Source organism: Nesoenas mayeri (assembly GCF_963082525.1).
Source record: "Nesoenas mayeri genome assembly, chromosome: 28".
NCBI lineage: Eukaryota > Metazoa > Chordata > Aves > Columbiformes > Columbidae > Nesoenas > Nesoenas mayeri.
In genome coordinates, this window is record NC_137558.1 from 790,642 (window position 1) to 810,759 (window position 20,118).

The window sequence follows — 20,118 nt, forward strand, 5'->3', positions numbered from 1 at the left end:
CAGTTCCAGCAGGACAGGGAACTGCTGCAGAGAGTCCAGCGCAGCCACCAAGATGCTGGAGGGAGTGGAGCATCTCCCGTGTGAGGAAAGGCTGAGGGAGCTGGGGCTCTGGAGCTGGACAAGAGGACACTGAGGGGGGACTCATTCCTGGGGATCAAGATGGAAAGGGGCAGTGTCAGGAGGATGGAGCCATTGGTGACAACCAGTGACAGGACAAGGGGCAAAGGGTGCAAACTGGAACACAGGAGGTTCCACTTAAATCTGAGCAGAAACTTGTTCGTGGTGAGGGTGGCAGAGCCTGAACAGGCTGCCCAGGGGGTTGTGGAGTCTCCTTCTGTGCAGACATTCCAACCCGCCTGGTTCCTGTGTAACCTCATCTGGGTGTTCCTGCTCCATGGGGGGATTGCACTGGATGAGCTTTCCAGGGCCCTTCACCCCCTGACACTCTGGGGTTCTGTGGGAATTGAGGCAAGCGCTGGGGGCCCCAGTTAAACCAGTGGGGAGGGGAACACTGAGACCAGTCCTGCAGATCAGCACCGCCGGGATTAAAAATACCTATAAAACCGCTGCTTTGGGGCCCTGCTCTGCGGTTGAGACGCTCACAGCGGGTCCTGCAGCAGCAGCGGCGGCGGCCGGCGCTGGAAAAGAGACCAACAGACATTGGCAGGGGAAATTCATTAGGAAGGATTAGGAAGGGTTTACAACCTCCAACACCAAAGCGCTTTGCCACGCGCCCCGCGGGGCAGCGCTAATCACGAGCTGCACCGCAACGGGAAGCTGCTCGACCCAGCGGCGGGTTTAGGAACCCCCCAAATGATAAATGTGGGGAGTGGGAGGGTGCGGAGCACCCAAGAGGCCAAATGGGGCAGAACGGGGTGCTGGGAGGGGGGAAATTTGGGAAACAAAGAGCAAAGGTTGATTTCCTCATTCGCCATGGAAAGGCAAGTTCAACTCATCATAAATCGGGGGTTTACGACATTGTGACCGTGCCGGGTGGGGACAGCGATCACCGCTTGAATTTATTGGCCTTTTTGCCCCAAAAATCAGGGGTAAGAGCAGGACCTGATGAGCAAAACGCGGCACAGCCCCCGTCCCACCGCACGGGAGAACGGGCAAGGCGGACATGGCGCATACACACAAAGCTGGGCTTTAATAAGCACAACTCGGGTCTAGAGACCCCGCTAGATGGAAATGCGAGTTTGGGGTGTTTTTAAAAGAAAGTTGGGTTTTTATTTCACACCCGCACAACATGAAGCACCTTTCAGCGCCAAAGCCACGGGGCGTTCGCATCCACCTGTGTGCACACACACGGGACGGGGAGGTGAAGCCAAAAGGACGCGGGGGCAGCCGGAGCCACCAAATTCCGCAGGAAACCTCCAAATCCGAGAGCCGCAGCGGGCAGAGCTGCCAGTTTGTTACCATCGCAGCCGGCTCCTGCGAGACGAGCCTTGAAACGCTAAATTAGAGAGAAAACACTGAATTGGCACTTTTTGCAGGAGGCAAAGTGATAACGCGCTACGGGGATCCCGGTGTCGAACACGGAGACCCCGCAGGTGCCGAACGGGGGACGTGGAGGTTCCCAATGAGGGGACACGGAGGTTGCGAGCGGCTCGGGGAGCAGCGGGAAGGTCGAAAGGACCCGGATCCCTCGCGTTGTGCCGCGTGACTGACGCCGTCTTCACCAAACCCGCGTGTTTTGGCACCGGTTTGCTGTAGGTGGCCTCAGCGAACAAAATCTGTGCAAACACAGGGGGTTTCAACTCCTTCACCTCCTCGCAGCGCAAGTTACAGGCAGGAGCCTCATCTGTGCGTTCCGCAGAGAAATATCCCTTTTTACACCCTATCCGTGTGTTCCGCACAGAGAAATATCCCTTTTCATGCCCTATCTGTGTGTTCCTTATGGAGAAAAGTCCCTTTTTATCAAGCCCCGTGTTGAAACACACCAGGTATGTGCAACAGCGGAGTGAATTACCCGCACAGAACTAGTTCACCCTGGACGGTGTAACACGGCGTTCGGCTCCAAAACAACTCTAAGAGTCAACTCAAAACCTTTGGGGTCTTCAGACCCCAAAGCGTGAAGCCGGAGAGTCCGTTTTCCCCATCGAACACCAGTTTTGGGAACCAAAGGGGAATTTAAGCCCTGAGTTTGGGAAGGGACCCGCACACGAGCGACACCCCGAGGGGGTTTGGCGGACGGCGCAGCCCAAACCGCACGGGGAACGGCGCAAAAAGGGACCCGGAGCTTTCAAGTGTCCCCCTCGCCATTGTGCTGCTTCCATCCGAAAGCTCCGGTCCCTCCGAGAAAGCCGCGTGCGCCCACGGGAAACACGGGCTGAGCCTCAGGGCTCCATCGCAGCTCCGGCCACGTCCTGCGGTGCCACGGAGCGCCGGGGCCGCGCATCCGGCGCCGCCGTGGAGTTGGTGCTGCAGTCCACGTAGTGGTACGTCTCCAGCGAGCTCTGCGTGGCGTGGCCGATGTACGAGAGCTTCACCGACGTCCTGTCGGGGGAGAGCGCGTTAGTGGGGACGGGACCGGCGGCGGCACGTCCTCCATCCAAACCAAACCCCCAGGGGGCTTGAGGCTCATCACGGATCATCTTTCCCCTCGAAAGCTGCGGGTTCTCGGGTTTTGCTCACAGCAGAGCGGCGAGCGCAGCCCCACGTGGAAATTAAGCTGGTGTCACCTCACCCCCGCCTGACATTTCACCAAACCCGGATTAAAAGCTGAGGCAGCGAAGCAGGCGCCAAACCTTCGCGTCCCCGCGTGTCCCTTTGGAATAAATAAGCACCCACCTCATGAAGATGACGATGTTGTGGACCTTCACCTTGGGAAACGTGCAGAAGAAGCTGGAAGAGACCAAGAGAACGAGGTCGGCAGTGGCGGCGCTTGTGTTTCGCGGTGTTTTCTAATGGTGTTTTCCCTCTGGTGGTAAAACACCCCCAGACACGCTCCGAAAACCGTGTCACGACACCCCGACAAAGCGGCATTTTGAGTAATTTCTAGCAAACTGCTCCTTTCCAGCAAGTTAACAGAAAATATGTTGCTTCCAGAGCAAATTCTAATTAAAGCCGCTTAACCCGCCCTCTCCAAGCTGTACACAAAGAGTAGTAACTCCTTACTACACGTAGGAGAAGGGTCCGCCCAGCTCCGCCTTCACAGTGAAATTCACCTGTGGAAGAGAACAGAAAGCCACGTTCACACGCAGTTTTGCTCGCTTGAATCCCCTTCTTTTGGGGTATTTCCCACCTCCTGTTTCCTTCCAGCTGGTGGGTGTAAAGCACAGGTGACTTGGGCAACGAGAATATTTTGCCAAGCGAAGATTTAAGGTACAAATAGATGATATTCCCCACGAGAGGGGTTGGAATCAAATCATCTTTAAAGTCCCCCCAAGGCAAATAATTCTCTGGCTCTACCATGAAGGTAACTCGTGGGTTTCGTACCGGGTTTGGTGATGGTTATACGGGAAGGTAAATACCAGTTTGTCGCTGAGCGGCTGGATGCTGGAGACGCTGCTGATCTGCTGGGTCCCCACCACCGTGTTCATGTACTGCACCTGGCTCGTCAGGCTGGTCACCGTCACCGAGTAGAAGTTGGAGTTTTTGATGCGTAACGTGGCCTGGATGGAGCGAAGGGGGAAAACGTGACTGGCGGTGACCTTCCCGGCAACTCCGCACCGAGTTTGCTCCATTGGGAACGCAGAGACACAACAACCTTACCGTGATCGCCAGAGTGACGACGGAGTTCTTCTTGTCGAACCAAACCTGGACCACTTTAATACCGTCATCGTCCACCAAGACGGAGTGTGGGAAGAGGAAGAAAACCACCAGCCCCGAGACCAGGAGGCAGAGCAGGACGGACAACAGGACGTAGAGCTTCCTGCAAGGGACGGGGTCACCGCTCGCACCCAACACCACAGCCCTTGGAACCCAAACCCAACCCTGCAGCAAATAGCCTCTCTTTGTTCCTCCCTGGAAGGGACACAGACACGCTGCTCTAACGTTTTCAACATCTGAAATTGCTCATAACTATCACCCTTTAAACACTTTATTTTTTAGTAACGAGTAGCCAAAGAATCATTGTTGTCCCCGGAGTGTTTTCACAATCCGGTATTTTTACTCCTGGTAAGGCAGCTTCTTTCTACGAGCTGCAGTAAAGGGCACAGGGATGAAAAGTGTGAGTAGGATCATTGTTTCCACGCTCACTCCACAGCGGGATTTCACAGGAAACACTTAAAGCTACACTTTAAATTGTGTTTGTTGGCGTACTCGGGTGAAAACAAACCACTAAACGAAGCAGAGGCCACAGCCCAGGTGAAGCTGCAGCAGTAAACGACAAAAGAGCCCTGTTTGCTCTCTGTAGAATGTAACTCCTCGCTTACTACACACTTACGTTCTCTGCGGACGAAGCCGCTGGTCGCTGTAGGGTATCAGAGCCACCAGCTCGTTTACCTGCTCTGGAAGGCAAAAGGAACATGTTAATCAATTGTATCCACCTGTGAGGTCGCTGGTGGAAATAAGCAGCAGGGTTTATGTATTTAGGAGCAGGAGGAGCCATCACCTGTGGGGATGCAGCCGGTGCCCTGGCAGGTGGGGCAGGTGACGCTGTCCTGGCCTGTGAACTCCACGTATGGAAACTTGGCGATGTCCTCCACGCGGTCCCGGCCGTCGAGCCCGTCCTCGTCGCCATCCTCAGCCCTCGGCCTCTCCCCGGCGGCGCCGCGGCCCCCGAGGGAAAGCGCGGAGCCCATGGCAGCCGTGCGACCTGCGGCAGAGGCGGAACAGCAGCTCCTGCTCGCCCAGCGGCTTCTCAAGCTGCTTCTGGTCAACAAGGAAGCCCGTCCTGAACTGCGGTGTGGGGGGAACAGCCCGTCCCCCCCAGAGACCCACTCGAGCCCCCCCAGGGGAGCAACGCCATCCCAACCCCCATAGAGACACCCCGGGGACCAGCTCCATCCCGCCTTCCCCCAGAGCCCCGTGGGACCCCGTGAAAACGAGGGGCACCCCCACGGACACTGATTTCCACACAGTGCCCCGCACCCCCCCAGAAGCCAACAACCCCCCCAGAGACCCTACACCCCCAAGGCGCCCAAAAGAGACGCGCTGCACCTCCACAAAGCGCTGCGCCTTCCTAGCGCCCCCCGCACCCCCAACGACGCCCTCCCCATAGGGGCCTACAGCTCCCACACACATCCCCCCACATTGAGACCCTCAGGCACTCCCAGAAAAGAACATTCCCCTCAAACAGCCCCACAGGGCTGTGCCCCCAACACCTCCGCGAGGAACACCCCTTCAGAGACACCGCCAAACAGCGAACACGCCCAAATCCCCCCGCAGCCCCTCACACCCGCCGCAGCTTCAGCGCCTCCCGCGCAGCCGCCGTCGCTATGACGACGCGACGAGCGGCGGTGGGCGGAGCCACCACTCGCCCCGCCCACTCGGTCAGCGCAGGCGCACAGCGCGCAGGGCGGGACGCGGAGGGGCGTGTGTGGGTGAGCCCCGCCCCTTCATTAACGCCCCTCCCAGTCGTGGATTGGGGCGGGGCGATTGGTCGCCCCGGGGTGAAAATAGGCGTGGTTTACGGGGCACCGCCCCACCGTGACGAAACGCCCCGCCCGGGCGCGCCTCGCCACCAACCCGCATGCGCCGCACCGCCGCGGGGGGCGGTGCCCACGGCCACGCCCCTTTGGGTGGGGCTGAGGGGCGTGAGTACAACGCCGCATGCGCCACAGCGAGGCGGGGGGTCGGGGCGGGGAGAAGCGGAGGGGGCGTGGCCAAGGTGCGCATACGCACGCGCGGGGGCGGGGTGGCGGGAGAGCGCGCGCATGCGCGGGGGCGGGAAAATCCAGTGATGGGGCGCTGGGATCGGTATTTGACCGGTGCCCCCATACCGGTCTCAGTACGGGACCTTTCCACACCAGTACGAGCCCCTTCCACACCAGTACGAGGGCAGAAGAAGCCCCAGTCCCCCCATTGGGAAATCAGCGTCCAATCAGCCCCTTCCTCCCGCCACCCCCAGCCCCGACAGCTCCGGGTGGGGAACAAGCAGGACCCCCCCGATTAGCTTAAATACTCATATCATAAACTTGCTACCGCACAAACGCTGCTTTTTCTCCCTTAACGCTGCGATAAACTCGAGAGCTCAGTGGAAAACTGAATTCCTTCCCCTCATCATCACCCAAATCATCCAAATCAAGTTCACGGGAGATATTTGCGCCGTCCGCGGGTGCTCCGGGCGGAGGTGCCGGCGGAAACTTTCTGGATCGTTTATTCTGGATCATTTATTCTCTCCTTCCCAGGAGCAAAGTGCCACGGGGGGGAGGCTGCCCCCCTTGGTTGAGCCAATTCTGGCCGGTTTAACCCCGTTTTCCCCCGGAGCCCGCGGGGATTGGGGGACGAGCCGCACCCCGTGGGGCACACGGGGATGTTGCAACCGCTTCCTAAGAAACCTTCGCTCCCCGGGGATGGAGCAAGAGCTGAGTCACCCCGGGAGCGGGATCGGCCCCGTTACCAGGGCAGCGCTCTGGGGGCGCAGCGCTGGGGGGGCACAGGTCTGGGGGGCTCAGCGCTGGGGGGACACAGTATTGGGGGACACTGGTCTGGGGGATCACAGCATTGGGGGAGTCACAGCACTGGGGGGACACTGGTCTAGGGTGTCACAGTTCGGGGGGGGTCACAGCATTGGGGGGGACACTTGTCTGGGGGGGTCTCAGCACTGGGGAGGTCACAGCATTGTGGGTGTCACAGCACTGAGGGGACACTGGTCTGGGGGGTGTCAGCACTGGGGGGGTCACAGCTCTGGGGGAGTAACGGCATTGGGGGGACACTGGGGTGTCAGAGTTCTGGGGGGTCACAGCATTGGGGGAGTCACAGCATTGGGGGGACACTGGTCTGGGGGGCTCACAGCACTAGGGGTTTCACAGCATTGGGGGGACACCGGTCGGGGGGATCACAGCACTAGGGGTTTCACAGCACTGGGGGGACACCGGTCTGGGGGGGTCACAGTTTTGGGGGTATCACCAGTGTGGGGGTGTCGCAACATTGGGGGGGTGACAGTACTGGGGTTGTCACAGCATTGTGGGGGTCACAGCTCTGGGGTGTCATAGAACTGGGGGTGTCACAGCTCTGGGGGGGATCACAGCACTGGGGGTGTCACAGCATTGGGGGTCACAGCTCTAGGGGGGTCACAGCATTGGGGTGGCACTGGTCTGGAGGGTCACAGCTCTAGGGTGTCAGAGTTCTTGGGGGGGGTCACAGCTCTGGGGGGTCACAGCATTGGGGGGGTCACAGCTCTGGGGTGCCATAGAAATGAGGGTGTCACAGCTCTGGCGGGGGTCACAGCATTGGGGTGGCACTGGTCTGGGGAGTCACAGCTCTGGGGTGTCACAGTTCTTGGGGGGGGTCACAGCTCTGGGGGGTCACAGCATTGGGGGGGTCACAGCTCTGGGGTGCCATAGAAATGAGGGTGTCACAGCTCTGGCGGGGGTCACAGCATTGGGGTGACACGGGTCTGGAGGGGTCACGGCACTGGGGGTCACAGCTCTGGGAGGGGTCACAGTTCTGGGGCTGTCACAGCATTGCGGGGGGTCACAGCGCTGGGGTGTCACAGTTCTGGCGCTGTCACTGCTTTGAGGGGTCACAGCATTGGGGGGACACTGGTTTGGGAGGTCACAGCTTCGGGGGGTCACAGCTTGCGGGGGTCACAGCTCTGGCGAGCGAAGCAGCACCAGGACCCGGAGCTCGGGGCACGGCCGCGGCTGCGGGAAAAGGTGGGACGCGGGGTTTATGGGGTTGCGGAGCCCGTCGCGCCGGTCCGGGCTCAGCGTTTAAACCGCCGCGACGGCGACAAACAACGGTGGGATGGGGACGAGCGGCTTCTCCCCTGCAAAGTCTCGGCAGCCCGTTCCCCGCCCTCCCGAAAAGGTTCCGCGCCGCTAAATTGCCTCTGATGAGCTCCCATTTCTTCCCAGACGTCGTTTTCTCTCGTCGGCCTCATTAAATCAATCGGGAAAGCGGTTAACGAGGCGCTTTCCCCACGCAGTTAGAGCCGTGAACCCGGTGATTGCGGCGGGGGGGCGGCGATTGCCGCCCGCCTCGTTTTCCCCGGGGATTTTGGGTTTAAGGGATACTTAATAAACCCCCGGAGCATCATGCGGGGGCTTCGTTGAAACGTTTCTTGCCGCTTTATAACGTGTTGCTGAGGGTGGCATCCCAAATGTATGTTTTTTAAGGTGGAAAAGGAAAAAGTGTGAAATACCGGAGGTTTTTCAGCCTGGGGGTGTAACGTGCCCGGGTTGGGGCTGTGGCACCGGCTGAACCAGCTCAGCCCAAACCCCCGTACTCCCAGTTTGACTCACGTCACCGTTTAATGGGATTTTGGGTGGCCGAGGTCTTGTGACCTCGTTGTGTTGTCCCAAATACCACCAGGTCCCGCGGGAGCAGCCGAAACACAGGTGTCCTGCGGGTCTTTGGCATCCAGACCTGGGAGGGCTTCACACAGGCTCAGGACACGAAGCTCTGGGCCGGTCGCGGGCTGCAAAGAGCCTGTAACCTGCCCACCCGCGGCCGTGCACGGCTGCACCGCGGCTCTTGCAGATGCTGCTCTCTAGTCCGGAGGCAGGAGGTGAATCACCTCCCCCTCTGCCCTTTATCTGATCGAAGCCAATCTGAGAACTCTCTCTGGGCGGCGATGGGATGGAGGTTGTGCAGAGCAGGGTGGTGGGTCCCTCCGGTGTCCTCCCGAAATCGGGACAGGAGGGAGACGAGCCCAGCGAATCCTGCAGCTGCACAAGCGAGACAGAGGTGGTTTGCCAGGGGATGAATGCAGCGAGCGCTCTTGGCACGTGGTGGGTTATTACTTAGGAATCGGGAAGAGAAGCAGCCTCTGAAGCGCTGCCAGCCCCAGGGACGGAGCTTTGTAACCCCTGGACTTCCAAGAGGCACCGGAGTGAAGGTGAAACGTGGTGGTGACACCCAAAGGTGCTCAGAGCCTGATGCTACAGGGAGAAAGTGCTGGAGTGGGCACTATTGTACTGGTGACGTTTGTTCTGTCCCAGTAAGGGACTGGCCGCAGCCCAGGAGGAAACAGGTGAGCTCCTTGAGCCCGCCGCGCTTTCTAGAGAGGTTGTGCCCCCAAAAAACACCTGGCAGCAGCACCCCAAAACCTGCAGCAGCATCCCTGGCAGAGCACAGGGCTCCTCACAAGCCCCGGGAGCGGGGCAGCGCGGGCAGGGCCCGGGCCGAAGGTGCGGACCGGGCAGGACAGCGGGGTTCGGGTCCCCCAGCCCCGGGGAGCCCCCGCGGGGACCGGCAGCCACGTGCAGTCTCCCGCCAGCCCCCGTCACGCCCCTAGTGGGCGGGGACTCGCCCAGCACAACCTTATACGGCGCTGAGGGGCGGGGTCCCCGGCGGCACGCCCCCGAGGGGGGCGGAGCTGAGGCGGTGCAGCGCTGCCATTGGCGAGGGAGGGGAGGAGGCGTGGTCGACGTGGGGGCGTGGCCCCGGGGGGGCGGGGCGCGGAGCCGGCCGGTTCCCGTCAAAAGGCGGCTCCGGGCGGCGCGGGGGGGCTGGGGGTGGCGGCTCCGAGAGCGCAGGTACCGGGGCCGGGCTGGGGGCACCGGGGGGACGCTGGTCATAGCGGGGCACCCCTGCTCAGTGCCCGCCGCGGGCCGGCTCTCGGGGACGGCGGTGGCTCGGTGGGACACGAGTGGCACCGGCCACGGGGGCGGCCGTTACCACGGAACGGGGGACACGGGCTGGGGGGGGACACTGGTGTTCCCTGTGGCTGTAGGCGCAGGGGTCACCCCCGCATAGTCTCTGTATCCTCCATGCTAGTTAGAGGGTCCTATGTGGGTTTGGGGGTGCACGGTCCCCCCCAGTTTGGGAGTCTTATGTGGGTACTGGGACCCCCCTGGTGCTCTGTGTGCTCCCTGGTTTGGGGTCCTGCGTGGGGCTCCCTGTGTTCCCCCTCCTTGTTTGGGGGGACCCCCTGTGTCTCCCTGCAGCTGGGGGCTGTCAGGGCTGTTAAGTGCTCCCTCTGCCAAAATTGCAGTTCCCCTTAGGTTTGGGGGGGGGAAGGGGGTTCTTGTCATCCCTTCCCCCTGAAATTCTGTCTGATTCACCATTTCTGGGCTCTCTGAGGTTGGCGTGAGGACGGGGAGGAACCAGACTCAGTCATGTACCACTTGTTAGTGTGAACCCCCATTTCCCCTCTGCACCCTGAGCCCCTTCCCAAGCTTTAACCCCCACCCTGGGGTGTCACCCCTGTTCCCCCTCTGGGGCTCCTGGTCCCCTTTTGAGGGGGCTCTGAAGCTGGTGAATTATCAGTTTGCTGGTGGGGTCCTTAAGTGGTGTTTTGGGGTTTCCAGCCTGGTCTCCCACTCAGATAAATTCCTGATTAACAATCAGCTTCAAAAAGCATCTTCAACTTGATCTCATAATTAAGGATATTTTGCAAGGGGGGGGGAAGGGCATTAAGAGCCAGTGGTGGCCCCCGCGGGGCCCTAATGTCACTTGTTTGTCATTCCCCAGTGACTTTCCGTCCATCTCTGATGCGACCGCCGGGATTTCCAGCCGCGCAGTGAAAACGAAGGTACCGGGAGTTTTCCTGCAGCTCCAATGTCAGGAAGGAGGGGGGGGGGGTATTTTTTAGCCTACCAAGCACCCAAAGGGCCCCGGGGGTTGCGGATATTGGGCAGGTTAAGGTGCTTTTTCTCTACGTTGAGCTGCTCCTTCCTCTTTTCTATATATTTAGTGCTTTTTGGGGCTGGCGCTCTGAGCGCTCCGAGTTTCTCCAGAAGGTGGTTTTCCCCAGAAGCCGGCGCTTTGCGGCGCGTTCCCCTCCCACACCACCGCGCAGTGACTCATCTTCCTCCCCGGACTCGCTTCGAGCAGCACCAGCGATTTCGGGGTGACACGCGTCCCCCCAAGAGCAGCCAGACAGACAGACAGACATACATCCGCCCCGTGGCGCTTCCCCCGTGTCTCGGTCAGTGCCCCGGTGCCGGTCGGGCGAAACGTGTAACGCGTCTGCTCCGGGGGAGGAAGTTACGGCTGTAATTAATTACTCATTTGAATAAAACCTCGTCTTCCTTCTCCGGAGCAGCCGGTTAAAACGGAGCCGAATCGGATCAGGCTGGCGATGCTGTTGGGGTCGACCAAAAGTGCGTTTAGCTGGATTTTGGGGGGGGGAAAAGCCACATGGTTGGCACTGCGTCAGCGAGGAAGGGGAGCAAGGGCGGCGTTGGCCGATATCTGCCCGAGATCGGGCTGTGAATGCATCAGGTGTGAGATCTCGCCTGGAGATTTAGGATTACAACAGCGTGAAGCACAAATAGGTGTTTTCATCAGGGAAGAATTCGGCTCGGTTCATGTTTTGCTCGGTGTTTTTCTGTATCCCGGTGCGCTCAGAACAGGGTAACTGGCTATTCCAGCCTCTTTTCCCATTGAAAAGCTCACCGGAGGTTCTGCCGTCCCCCTGTGCACGCAGGAATCATCTTTAACCTGTTGTCACCAAAGTGAAGTCGGTTTGCCCCAAAACTTTAGAAATTGAAACGCGGCGTCGCTGGGAGGTGAATAATCACAATTACAAGCGGTTGCGAGCGGGTCTGTCCCTCCCATGTGGTGAAGGTGATGGGGAGGAAGATGTGGTGCTTTTCCTGTGCTTGTGCAAGGGGATGTGAGCACATCAGCACCTCCTGGAGCTAATTACAGCCCCTAACGAGGGCGATCAGCCCCTAGAAGAGACGCGGGGCTGTTTCATGGGACTTGCCCAAAACCGCGTAGCGTGGGAGGAATGAAACCCCAGAGGGTGTCCCGTTTTGGGGGCGCCTCGCGGGTTTTATGCACGACCGGGTGTATTTGAAAACGCTGTGGGTGGCAGCTCAGAAGTGACGGTTTGTTTTGGAAGGTGTCGGTGTCTTCGTGTGGGAAGCGATGGGGTGAAACAGCCTCAGGTTGTGCTGGGGAGGCTGCGGGTGGAAATTTGGGGTGATTTCTTCCCCAAAGGGCTGTGGGGTGTTGAACAGGCTGCCCAGGGCAGGGCTGGTGTCACTGTCCCTGCAACACCCCACGATGGCGATAAGACAGTGGTCTTAGCTTAGCATATTTTGCACAGGTGAGGATTAAAATATAACCCCCAAAATGAGAGAAATGCACATGGAACTCCCCAGATTGTGGGAAACAACCCTCTGGTTTTCGGGTTGAATTTGTGGGACCTGTGGAGGAGAACTGAAGAACCAGGTGGCATAAAACCAGAGCCGGGCTGGCTGGTGGTTGGAGGTCCATTCAAGTTGAGTGATTCTATTCTAAACATGAAAAGATGTGGGGTTTTATTGGTTTTCTTCTAAAAATGAGACGTGCGTGCTGGTGTTTGTCTCTTGTGCCCGGGGTTGGGACAGGGAGGGCCGGTTAAACCAGGGTGCGAGGACACGAGTGACAAGAGGAGCAAAAGTCCAGCGAGATAAGGAAGCGCAGAGGCTCCCAAAAGCCTTAAAAATGCAGCTTCTGACCTGAAAAAGCAGCCGTGACACTGGGAAACGCTCCCCTGGTCCAGCCAAGAGACCTTGGTTTGACTGGGGACACTGGTGGCCGGGTTGGTGTCACCTCCTCCACCTTTAGCTTAAATCTTTGCTGAATCAGCCGCAGCTCGAGCGCAATTTCCTTATCTGTGGCGTTTAACGGCGGTATCGGCGCAAACCTCATTACGTGAGCGGCTTTTGGCTCCTAATAAATGGAAACGGGGTGTAAAAAGGAGAAAAAACAATACCTGGAACCTTTATCTGTAGATCTCGAGGCAGTTTCCTCATTGCCAGGAATACGCCGTGTGTGCCCAAAGCGCCGGGACCTGCTGCCGTGACGCCCAAGCTCCCGTTTCTCTGTCGGTGGGAAGTTGGTGGGTGAATCTCCTGTTTTCAACAAAAAACGTGTGTGTTTGTGGACGTGAGGAGTGATGGGATGAGAGGAAACGGCCTCATGTTGCGCTGAGGGTGGAAATTTGGGGTGATTTCTGCCCCAAAGGGCGTTGAACAGGCTGCCCAGAGTCGCCACCCCGGGGGGTGAACAGATTGAGGTTCTTGGGGACATTTTAGTGCCAGCGTTGGGGGAACGCGGGTGGCTCAATGATCTCAAGGGGCTTTTCCAACCAAAATTCGATGTCCAAGCAAAACCTGGTGTCCCCTTTGTCCCCTTGGGTCTATAAAGGCTTCACTCCCTGCCGGGGGGACGTCGATAGCGCTGACGTGGGGTTTGTCCTCAGAAATAAGCGCTGGGATGATAAACACCGCGTTGAACAGAAGGCAGATAAGATACAAAGCAGGGCTATATTTAGACTTGCTTAGTTTTGTGGAAAACGCGGCGTCCCGCGCGTCTCGAGTCACCTTCGTGTCCACGGCCGCCACGTGCGGAGCTCGGACGCGACGCCCTGCAAAATGGGTCCAAAAATCACTGTTTTGCGTCTCGCCGAGGCTCTTGGGCAAGGGGAGTTGTTTAACTGGGGCTGGATTTTGGGAAGGTTTGGTGCATGGGCTGGAATTCAAGTGGGGAGCAAGAAAGCAAAGAATTAATGTGATTAATGAACAAGCTGAGCTTCTAGGGCTCATTTCTGATGGGAGTTATTCTGCTCCCAGGGATGTTCACATGGAGCTTGTGCCCTCTTGGATCCACATAACGTGAATATTCCTGCTCCGGGGTGGCCTCAGATGACACAATTTGGGGCTTTTTCCTCCCCAGAATGGGGAATATCCTCGTGTGATGGGGAATATCCTCGTGTGATGGGAAATATCCTCGTGTGATGGGAAATATCCTCGTGTGATGGGAAATATCCTGGTGTGGTGCTCCAGCTTTCTCCAGTGCAAAAGGATCCGGGGATTCATTGCTTTTTGGGTCAGGTCATACCCAAAAACTGGCGGCTCCCGGGGTCGCGTTGTAACCCGCTCGAACACAACGCTGAGACTTTCAGTCCTGTTAATTCTGTGTTTTAGGAGCTTTTGCTTTTCCTCCTTCACCAATAAGGCTCTTAACGCCACTCACGGCCTGGGCTGGAGCCAAGTTCCTGGGCAACGATCTCGGCGCCGCAGCGCGATGGCTTTAAAACCAGAAGATCTGGGTTGTGTCGGAGGGCTGGTCAAGGCTTGTGCTCCTCCGGTGTTGGTTTAGGGTGACTAACCCCTCACAAATCCCATTTCCACTCACTCGCCGCTTCTCCGAACGCGTTTTCTCCATGTCGGCGTCTTTCACTCCCCAATAAACGAAGCGATAAGGCGGCTGGGTAGAAAAATCTACAGCGGGAGCAGCTCTGTGAGACACAAGAGGCTTTCAAAGTCATTTTTGCACTTTCACAAAGAGGGTTTTGCTCGACATGAATTAAACCTGTGGGTGTAACGGGGTATTTTAGCCCTTTTGCAGCTAAATCTGCTCCAGGAGAGGCGGAGCAGCCTTGCTGGGTAACTGGGATTATTATTGCCACGTGCGTCAGGACTTTGCGAGTCTCCCAGACCTTGGATTCTGGACTTTTCCTGCAGAGCTCTTGGTGCTTTTGCGGTTGGATGTTCAGCTCCCGGCACCGGCTCCAATTTGGGGGACAAAGGTGTAAATTGCCTTTTCCAGCCAAGCTTCAGTTCCCCTCCCAAATTTAGGGCACGTCTTCAGATTATACAAACTTCAGTGTTATCCTGCAGCTTCATCAGCTGAAGCTTTTCCTCCATCTCTAGCAAAAAAACACCCAACAGAGATTAATAAATGATATAACTGATATGTTTTCGGTATTAAATCAGGTATTTGGTATTAAACTTGAGGGTTGTGTATTCTCGGTGCGATTTCTCCCTCCGCTGCAGAACGACGGGGCCATTTGCATTCTTAGGAACCCGTTTGCATAGATTTCGACACAAGGGAGCAGCTGGGAAGGAGCGTGGAATTCACCGCGTGCAGGGGCAGCTCCTTCCCGCGGCTTTTTGGAACGGGGGGAAATGTTTCCTCACCTTCTTACCCAGGAATCGGCGATTGGGAAACAAAGGTAGCGGTGAAACGCACGAGGAATTTGGAGCGAGAGGGCGGTTGGAAGCCGGGGAGGGTTCAGGTGACGCGGGGACGAGTCTATGGGATAATTGCTGCTCCGGAGTTTTCTCTTTGACCCGGCCTTGCCGTGCCCTGCAATTCAATTATAAGGGCACCGGTGCCCGCGATATCGGTGTGGAAATCATGTCGACTCAGCTAAAGGCAAAGTTTCCATCGGAAACATGAGAAATGACTCCAGATAAGAAGTGAAAATGTGGAAGATTGAAACAGCCGTTGCGCGCCGGTCCTGCCTGGAGGGAAATCGCACAGCAAGACGTCCCGGGCCAGGCTGGATGGGGTTGGCGTGAAAGTTGTGGGTATTTGGATATTGGGGTGATTTCTGCCCCAAAGGGCGTTGAACGGGCTGCCCAGGGCAGCGCTGGAGTTGCCGTCCCTGGGGGTGAACAAATGAGGTTCTTGGGGTGATTTCTGCCCCAAAGGGCGTTGAATGGGCTGCCCAGGGCAGTGCTGGAGTTGCCGTCCCTGGGGGTGAACACACGAGGTTCTTGGGGACATTGTAGTGTCAGCATTGAGTGAACGGTTGGACTTGATCTCAAGGGTCTGTTCCATCCGTCATTACTCTGTAATCCCACAACCGTCTCCACCATCGCGGCTCTTGTGGTGCCCTCGGGCGCAGGGGAACAACACCTGTAATGACAAAAATCTGTCACGTGGACCCATGTGTCACCCAGACCGCGTCCCTCTGGAGCTCTCGGCCTTGGTAGAACGTGCTGGGATTGCAGCCCGGCTTAGGTGGCTGCTGGGAAGGGTTTAGGCCTGGCCTTGCGCCACTGGGCTGAGGAGCCGCTGTGGTCTGGGCAGAACACGCAGCGGTAAGGTGGCAAAATGTGCTGTTTTCCAGGTTTTTCTAGCAAAATAGCAGCAAAATGGCTCTGTCCTGCGCTGGGTGCGGCGTAACTGGATTTGGCTGTAACCAAGAGACCATAATTCAGGTGTTGCAGATAGGTATTTGTACCAGAATCTGAAATTCTAGTTGTGAATGCAGCACTACAGCCGCTATTTTTGAGAGAAGCCGATGCAGTGTGGTTCTTTCCCTTAAATCACAACCACATGCGAGCGAAACAAACCCCACGCAAACCGGCCCCGGGGGGGGTTTTGTCGCCATCCGCAGGTTCTCTGGCCCGCCAGGCGTGGGTTTGGTGGCCACCGGCGCTTCTCGGTCGTGAGTAACATCCTCAGGAAATGAGGCACCGCGGCTTGTGCCGAGATGCCCAAAGAATAGGTTAAGTTGCTTTCCAAGCCTAATGCATCGGGGAGGAAAATCCCATTTAATGCTACAGGGATTAAAGAGCAGCTGGAAAGGTGAGAAATGAGCTGCGGGTGCTGGCGACAGCGGCTGAATGTGACTCGAGGCTGCGCTGAGTGCTGCACGCTCTGCAGCGCCCGGAGCTGCTCCGACACCTTTGCAGAGCGATCGTCCCTCACAAAAGCGTCAGGAAGGGACGTATGGCTGTGACAATGACCATGGAAACCCCACGGCGGGGATGTGGGGACTCTGGTGTGTCCCCTCCGCTCCCTCCTGCATCCCAGTGCTGGATGCGATGGGGAGGATGCTCAGCAGTGCTGGTGACGGCAGGAGCCTCACCAGGCTGCGAACAGATCCGATTTCCCTCTGTCAATGCTTATTGTTAATTGAGCTTTGCTGCCGGGGCCGCGGCTGCTCGGATGTCGCTCCCAACCGCGTTACTGGGAGCACTGGTGACCATAATTGAGTTCAGCATGTCCTCGCGTCCGCGCCACAAAGCGTTTCGGGAGCCTGTAAGCGCCCGATTCCTCGCAAGGGATGAGATTAACATCCCGTTCCTTCGAAAGGTGGTGTGTTTTAAAATTGAAGTGTCTCTGACCTTCTCGAGACTTGTATTTGTAGCTCCTGCGGTTGTCACGCAGCCGGACCCTCCTCTGCAATGGTGATGTGCTGTTTGCAGACTGGGAGTGTCTGTGCTCCCCGGAGCAGGAATTGTCACCCGTATGCGTTCCTGGCCATGGAGGAGCCTCCAGCTTCAGTCTGGGGGCGTTCGCGGGGGCGAACGTCTCATCACATTAACGGAGGAAGGGGTGACGTGAGCTGACTTGCGTCAGGTAATAATGAGCGGTTGGTCTCCCGATACCCTCGGGTCCACTTGGGAGGTTGTGGCTGCTGCGGGTTTTGCAACAAGAAGTTGTTTTTCCAACCTAAAAATGGATGAGGGGGGATCTTATTGCTCTTCCAACTTCCCAAAAGGAGGTTGGAGCTGGGGGGGTCGGGCTCTGCTCCCAAGCAACAGCCTCAAGTTGCACCAGGTGGAAATTTGGGGTGATTTCTTCATAAAAAGGGCTGTTGGGTATTGAACAGGATGCCCAGGGCAGCACTGGAGGCGCCATCCCTGGCGGGGTGAATAGGTGAGGTTATTAGGGACGTTTTAGTGCCACTGATGGGTGAGCTTGATCTGCAGGGTCTTTCCCACCCAAAATAATCCTGTGGCTCCATCCCCGCTCGTGCCGGATCCGCTGCTCCCTCTCCACAGGACCCATCAATCCACCGTCTCATAAATCTCATCGCAGGCAGCGAAATAATCCCCGGAGCGACAGGAGGAAATTATTTAATTGTCTTTCATTAAAAGAGAAAAGGGGGTTGTTGCTCGCATGCTGCAACGAGCTGGCGTGAATAGGCCGATTTGTACTGGGAAGAGCTGCTGAAAATGCGCTGCCAGGGGCTCGGCGTGTTGTTCTGACATGTCAGCCGTGTCAACAGCCCAAAACCTCCCCGTAAATCAGCGGCGCCGTCCGAGATTTCGAGTGTTCGGCAGCGAATCAGAGCTTGGATTGTCAGAAGCCAGCCTGTTCCTTTGGGGCCGTGCGGGTAAAGTTGTTGTTGTTTCGGTTTTGTTTTGCTTGGCAAACAAATTAAGACAAAAAAAGGTGTTTTGATGGAGCGAGCGAGAGACTGAGAACGTGACAAATGCTTTCACGGTGTTGTCAGCATCCTGAAAATGGTTGAGGATGGTACCTCAAACACCAAAGGCTCTGCAATGAAACGCTGCTCTTGTTTTCTGGGAGTGTTCAGCTCTTCCTTAACCCGCTTGGTTTCTCCCCAAAATCTCAGCACAGCCTGAGCCGTTGGCTGCGTATAAACCTGTTTCCTTTGCCAGACGCAGCCCTGGCTGAATAAACCCCCTATCCTTGGCCAGACAAAGCCCTGCTCTTGCTTCTGGGCATTTCTTACGCTGGATATTCATGTTAAGAACACATTTCTGGCTTTGCCCGTGGGGGAAGCGTGGGGCAAAGCCCCACAACCAGCCCCGGTGCTGAGGTTTGGCTCTGGCTTTGCCGTGGGGTGTCGTTCCCGGCTCTGGCTTTGCCGTGGGGTGTCGTTCCCAGCTCTGGCTTTGCCGTGGGGTGTCGTTCCCGGCTCTGGATTTGCCGTGGGGTGTCGTTCCCAGCTCTGGCTTTGCCTTGGGGTGTCGTTCCCGGCTCTGGCTTTGCCGTGGGGTGTCGTTCCCGGCTCGGGCGGTCGCTGCGGCTTTGGAGGAAGGACGGACGCATTTCGGTGCTGGGGTTGCGGAGGGTGAGGAAGGTTTTCAGCACAGAAACCGCCCTCCGAAGCCTTTTCCCTCTGCCAAGTCCCGCGGAGCTGCGAGCCCAAGTTTTGCGAGCTGGCCGGAGGAAAGGGAAAGTGGTAAAGCATGAGCAAACCGCTTAGAAATACTTCCTACCAGTTTCTGAGCCATTACCGGGGCTTATTTGTGCTGGGTTTTTTCCCCTCTGGGTCTCTCCCGCCGGTGAGATTTTTCCCATGGCTTTAAACCTCGATCCTGGTGGCTTTTGTGTCCCTTTGTCACCTGGCAGCGTCCCCATGGAGAGCTCTGGTTGCTAATTACACTGCACAGCCCTTCCCTGCCAGCATCTTGTGGCCGCTCAAGCTTTGCTGCTGCGACAGCTCAACCCCCCCCCGAAAATAACCTGAGAATCGCAGTTTCCTGCAAACACATGCGTTTGGTGCCTTGGGAACAGGAAAATCTCAGCTTTAGCAAAGCGCGGCTGCTCGGTGACAACCGGGAGCTGCGGTTTTGCTCTTAACCAGCTACAAAAGGGGTCTGACCCTCCTGGTGGTGGTTTGGGGGAGGTTGGTGCTTCTCGCACAGGTTGTTCCGCTCGTCCCGAGGGGCCAAACGCGGGGTCTGACGGGCGAGCGGCTTTTGGGGGCGGAGGGGAAACTCCGGCGGCCGCTGCGCCGCGCGTCACTTCCATCGGGGCTGAGTCACGTCTTCCAAGAAGTCAGAGCCGGGAGGATGAGGCGGCGCCGTCGTCCACACGGGAATCGCATCTGGCACGGGCTTGTTGCTCTCTAATGAGTGTCGGTGTTAATTAAGAGCTGGGGAAAGCACGAGGCACGATGAGGGTGGGGGAGACCCCTCTGAGGTTGGCTGGGTGGCATCAGCACCTGCTTTCCTCTCGCTGGAGGTGTCAGCGTCCCCGTTCATGGTGTCACGCTCTTCCTCATGTTCCCCACGGTCACCCCGTTGTCCCCATGTCCTTATCAGCAGAGCAGCTTTCCCCTCCGTGGTGGTTGGGGCTGTGACTTTGTGTTGAGCGGTGGGGTGACCCACGGGGACAAGCCAGCCCGACACCCTAAGCTGGATCAGCCAGGCCTAAGGAGAAGCTCAAGGAAAGCAAAGCAACTTAGTAAAACCTTTTCCTAGTCCTGTCCTAACCCTTGGTGCTCCCCATCCGTGAGCAGAGAGGCTGAAAGAACAAAATGACATAAGAAGGGAGAATCGTAAAATCAGTTTGGTTGGAAGAGACCTTTAAGATCGAGTCCAACTGTAACCTAAATCGAGGACTAAATGATGGAGAAGCTCCAGCGTATCCCATTGATTTGGAGCATGCAGGCTCTTGATAGCAGCTGTTCAGCTTCATGCCGTCCCACGCGCGCCAGCGCCACTCAGTTGTGAAATTTAAATGTGTAGGAAAGTATTAGTGAGGGTGCAGGGGCGAGTCGAGCGCCTCTCGCCCTCGTCTTTCCGGCTCTCACGTCTCGCCGAGGTGCCGGAGCCGTGACCGGGAACGCGG

General features: G+C 57.6%; 1 protein-coding gene across 1 annotated transcript; it reads right to left on the bottom strand.

The window, feature by feature from the left end:
- Positions 1-2,339: 2,339 nt before the first annotated feature.
- TMEM106C (transmembrane protein 106C) lies at positions 2,340-9,632 on the bottom strand (the record flags this gene model as incomplete). Its single annotated transcript, XM_080360557.1, has 8 exons — positions 2,340-2,499; positions 2,794-2,847; positions 3,121-3,170; positions 3,477-3,617; positions 3,718-3,877; positions 4,391-4,454; positions 4,559-4,762; positions 9,200-9,632. The coding sequence occupies 8 exons, from the start codon at positions 9,630-9,632 to the stop codon at positions 2,340-2,342; spliced, it is 1,266 nt and encodes a 421-aa protein (XP_080216683.1).
- Positions 9,633-20,118: the final 10,486 nt, after the last annotated feature.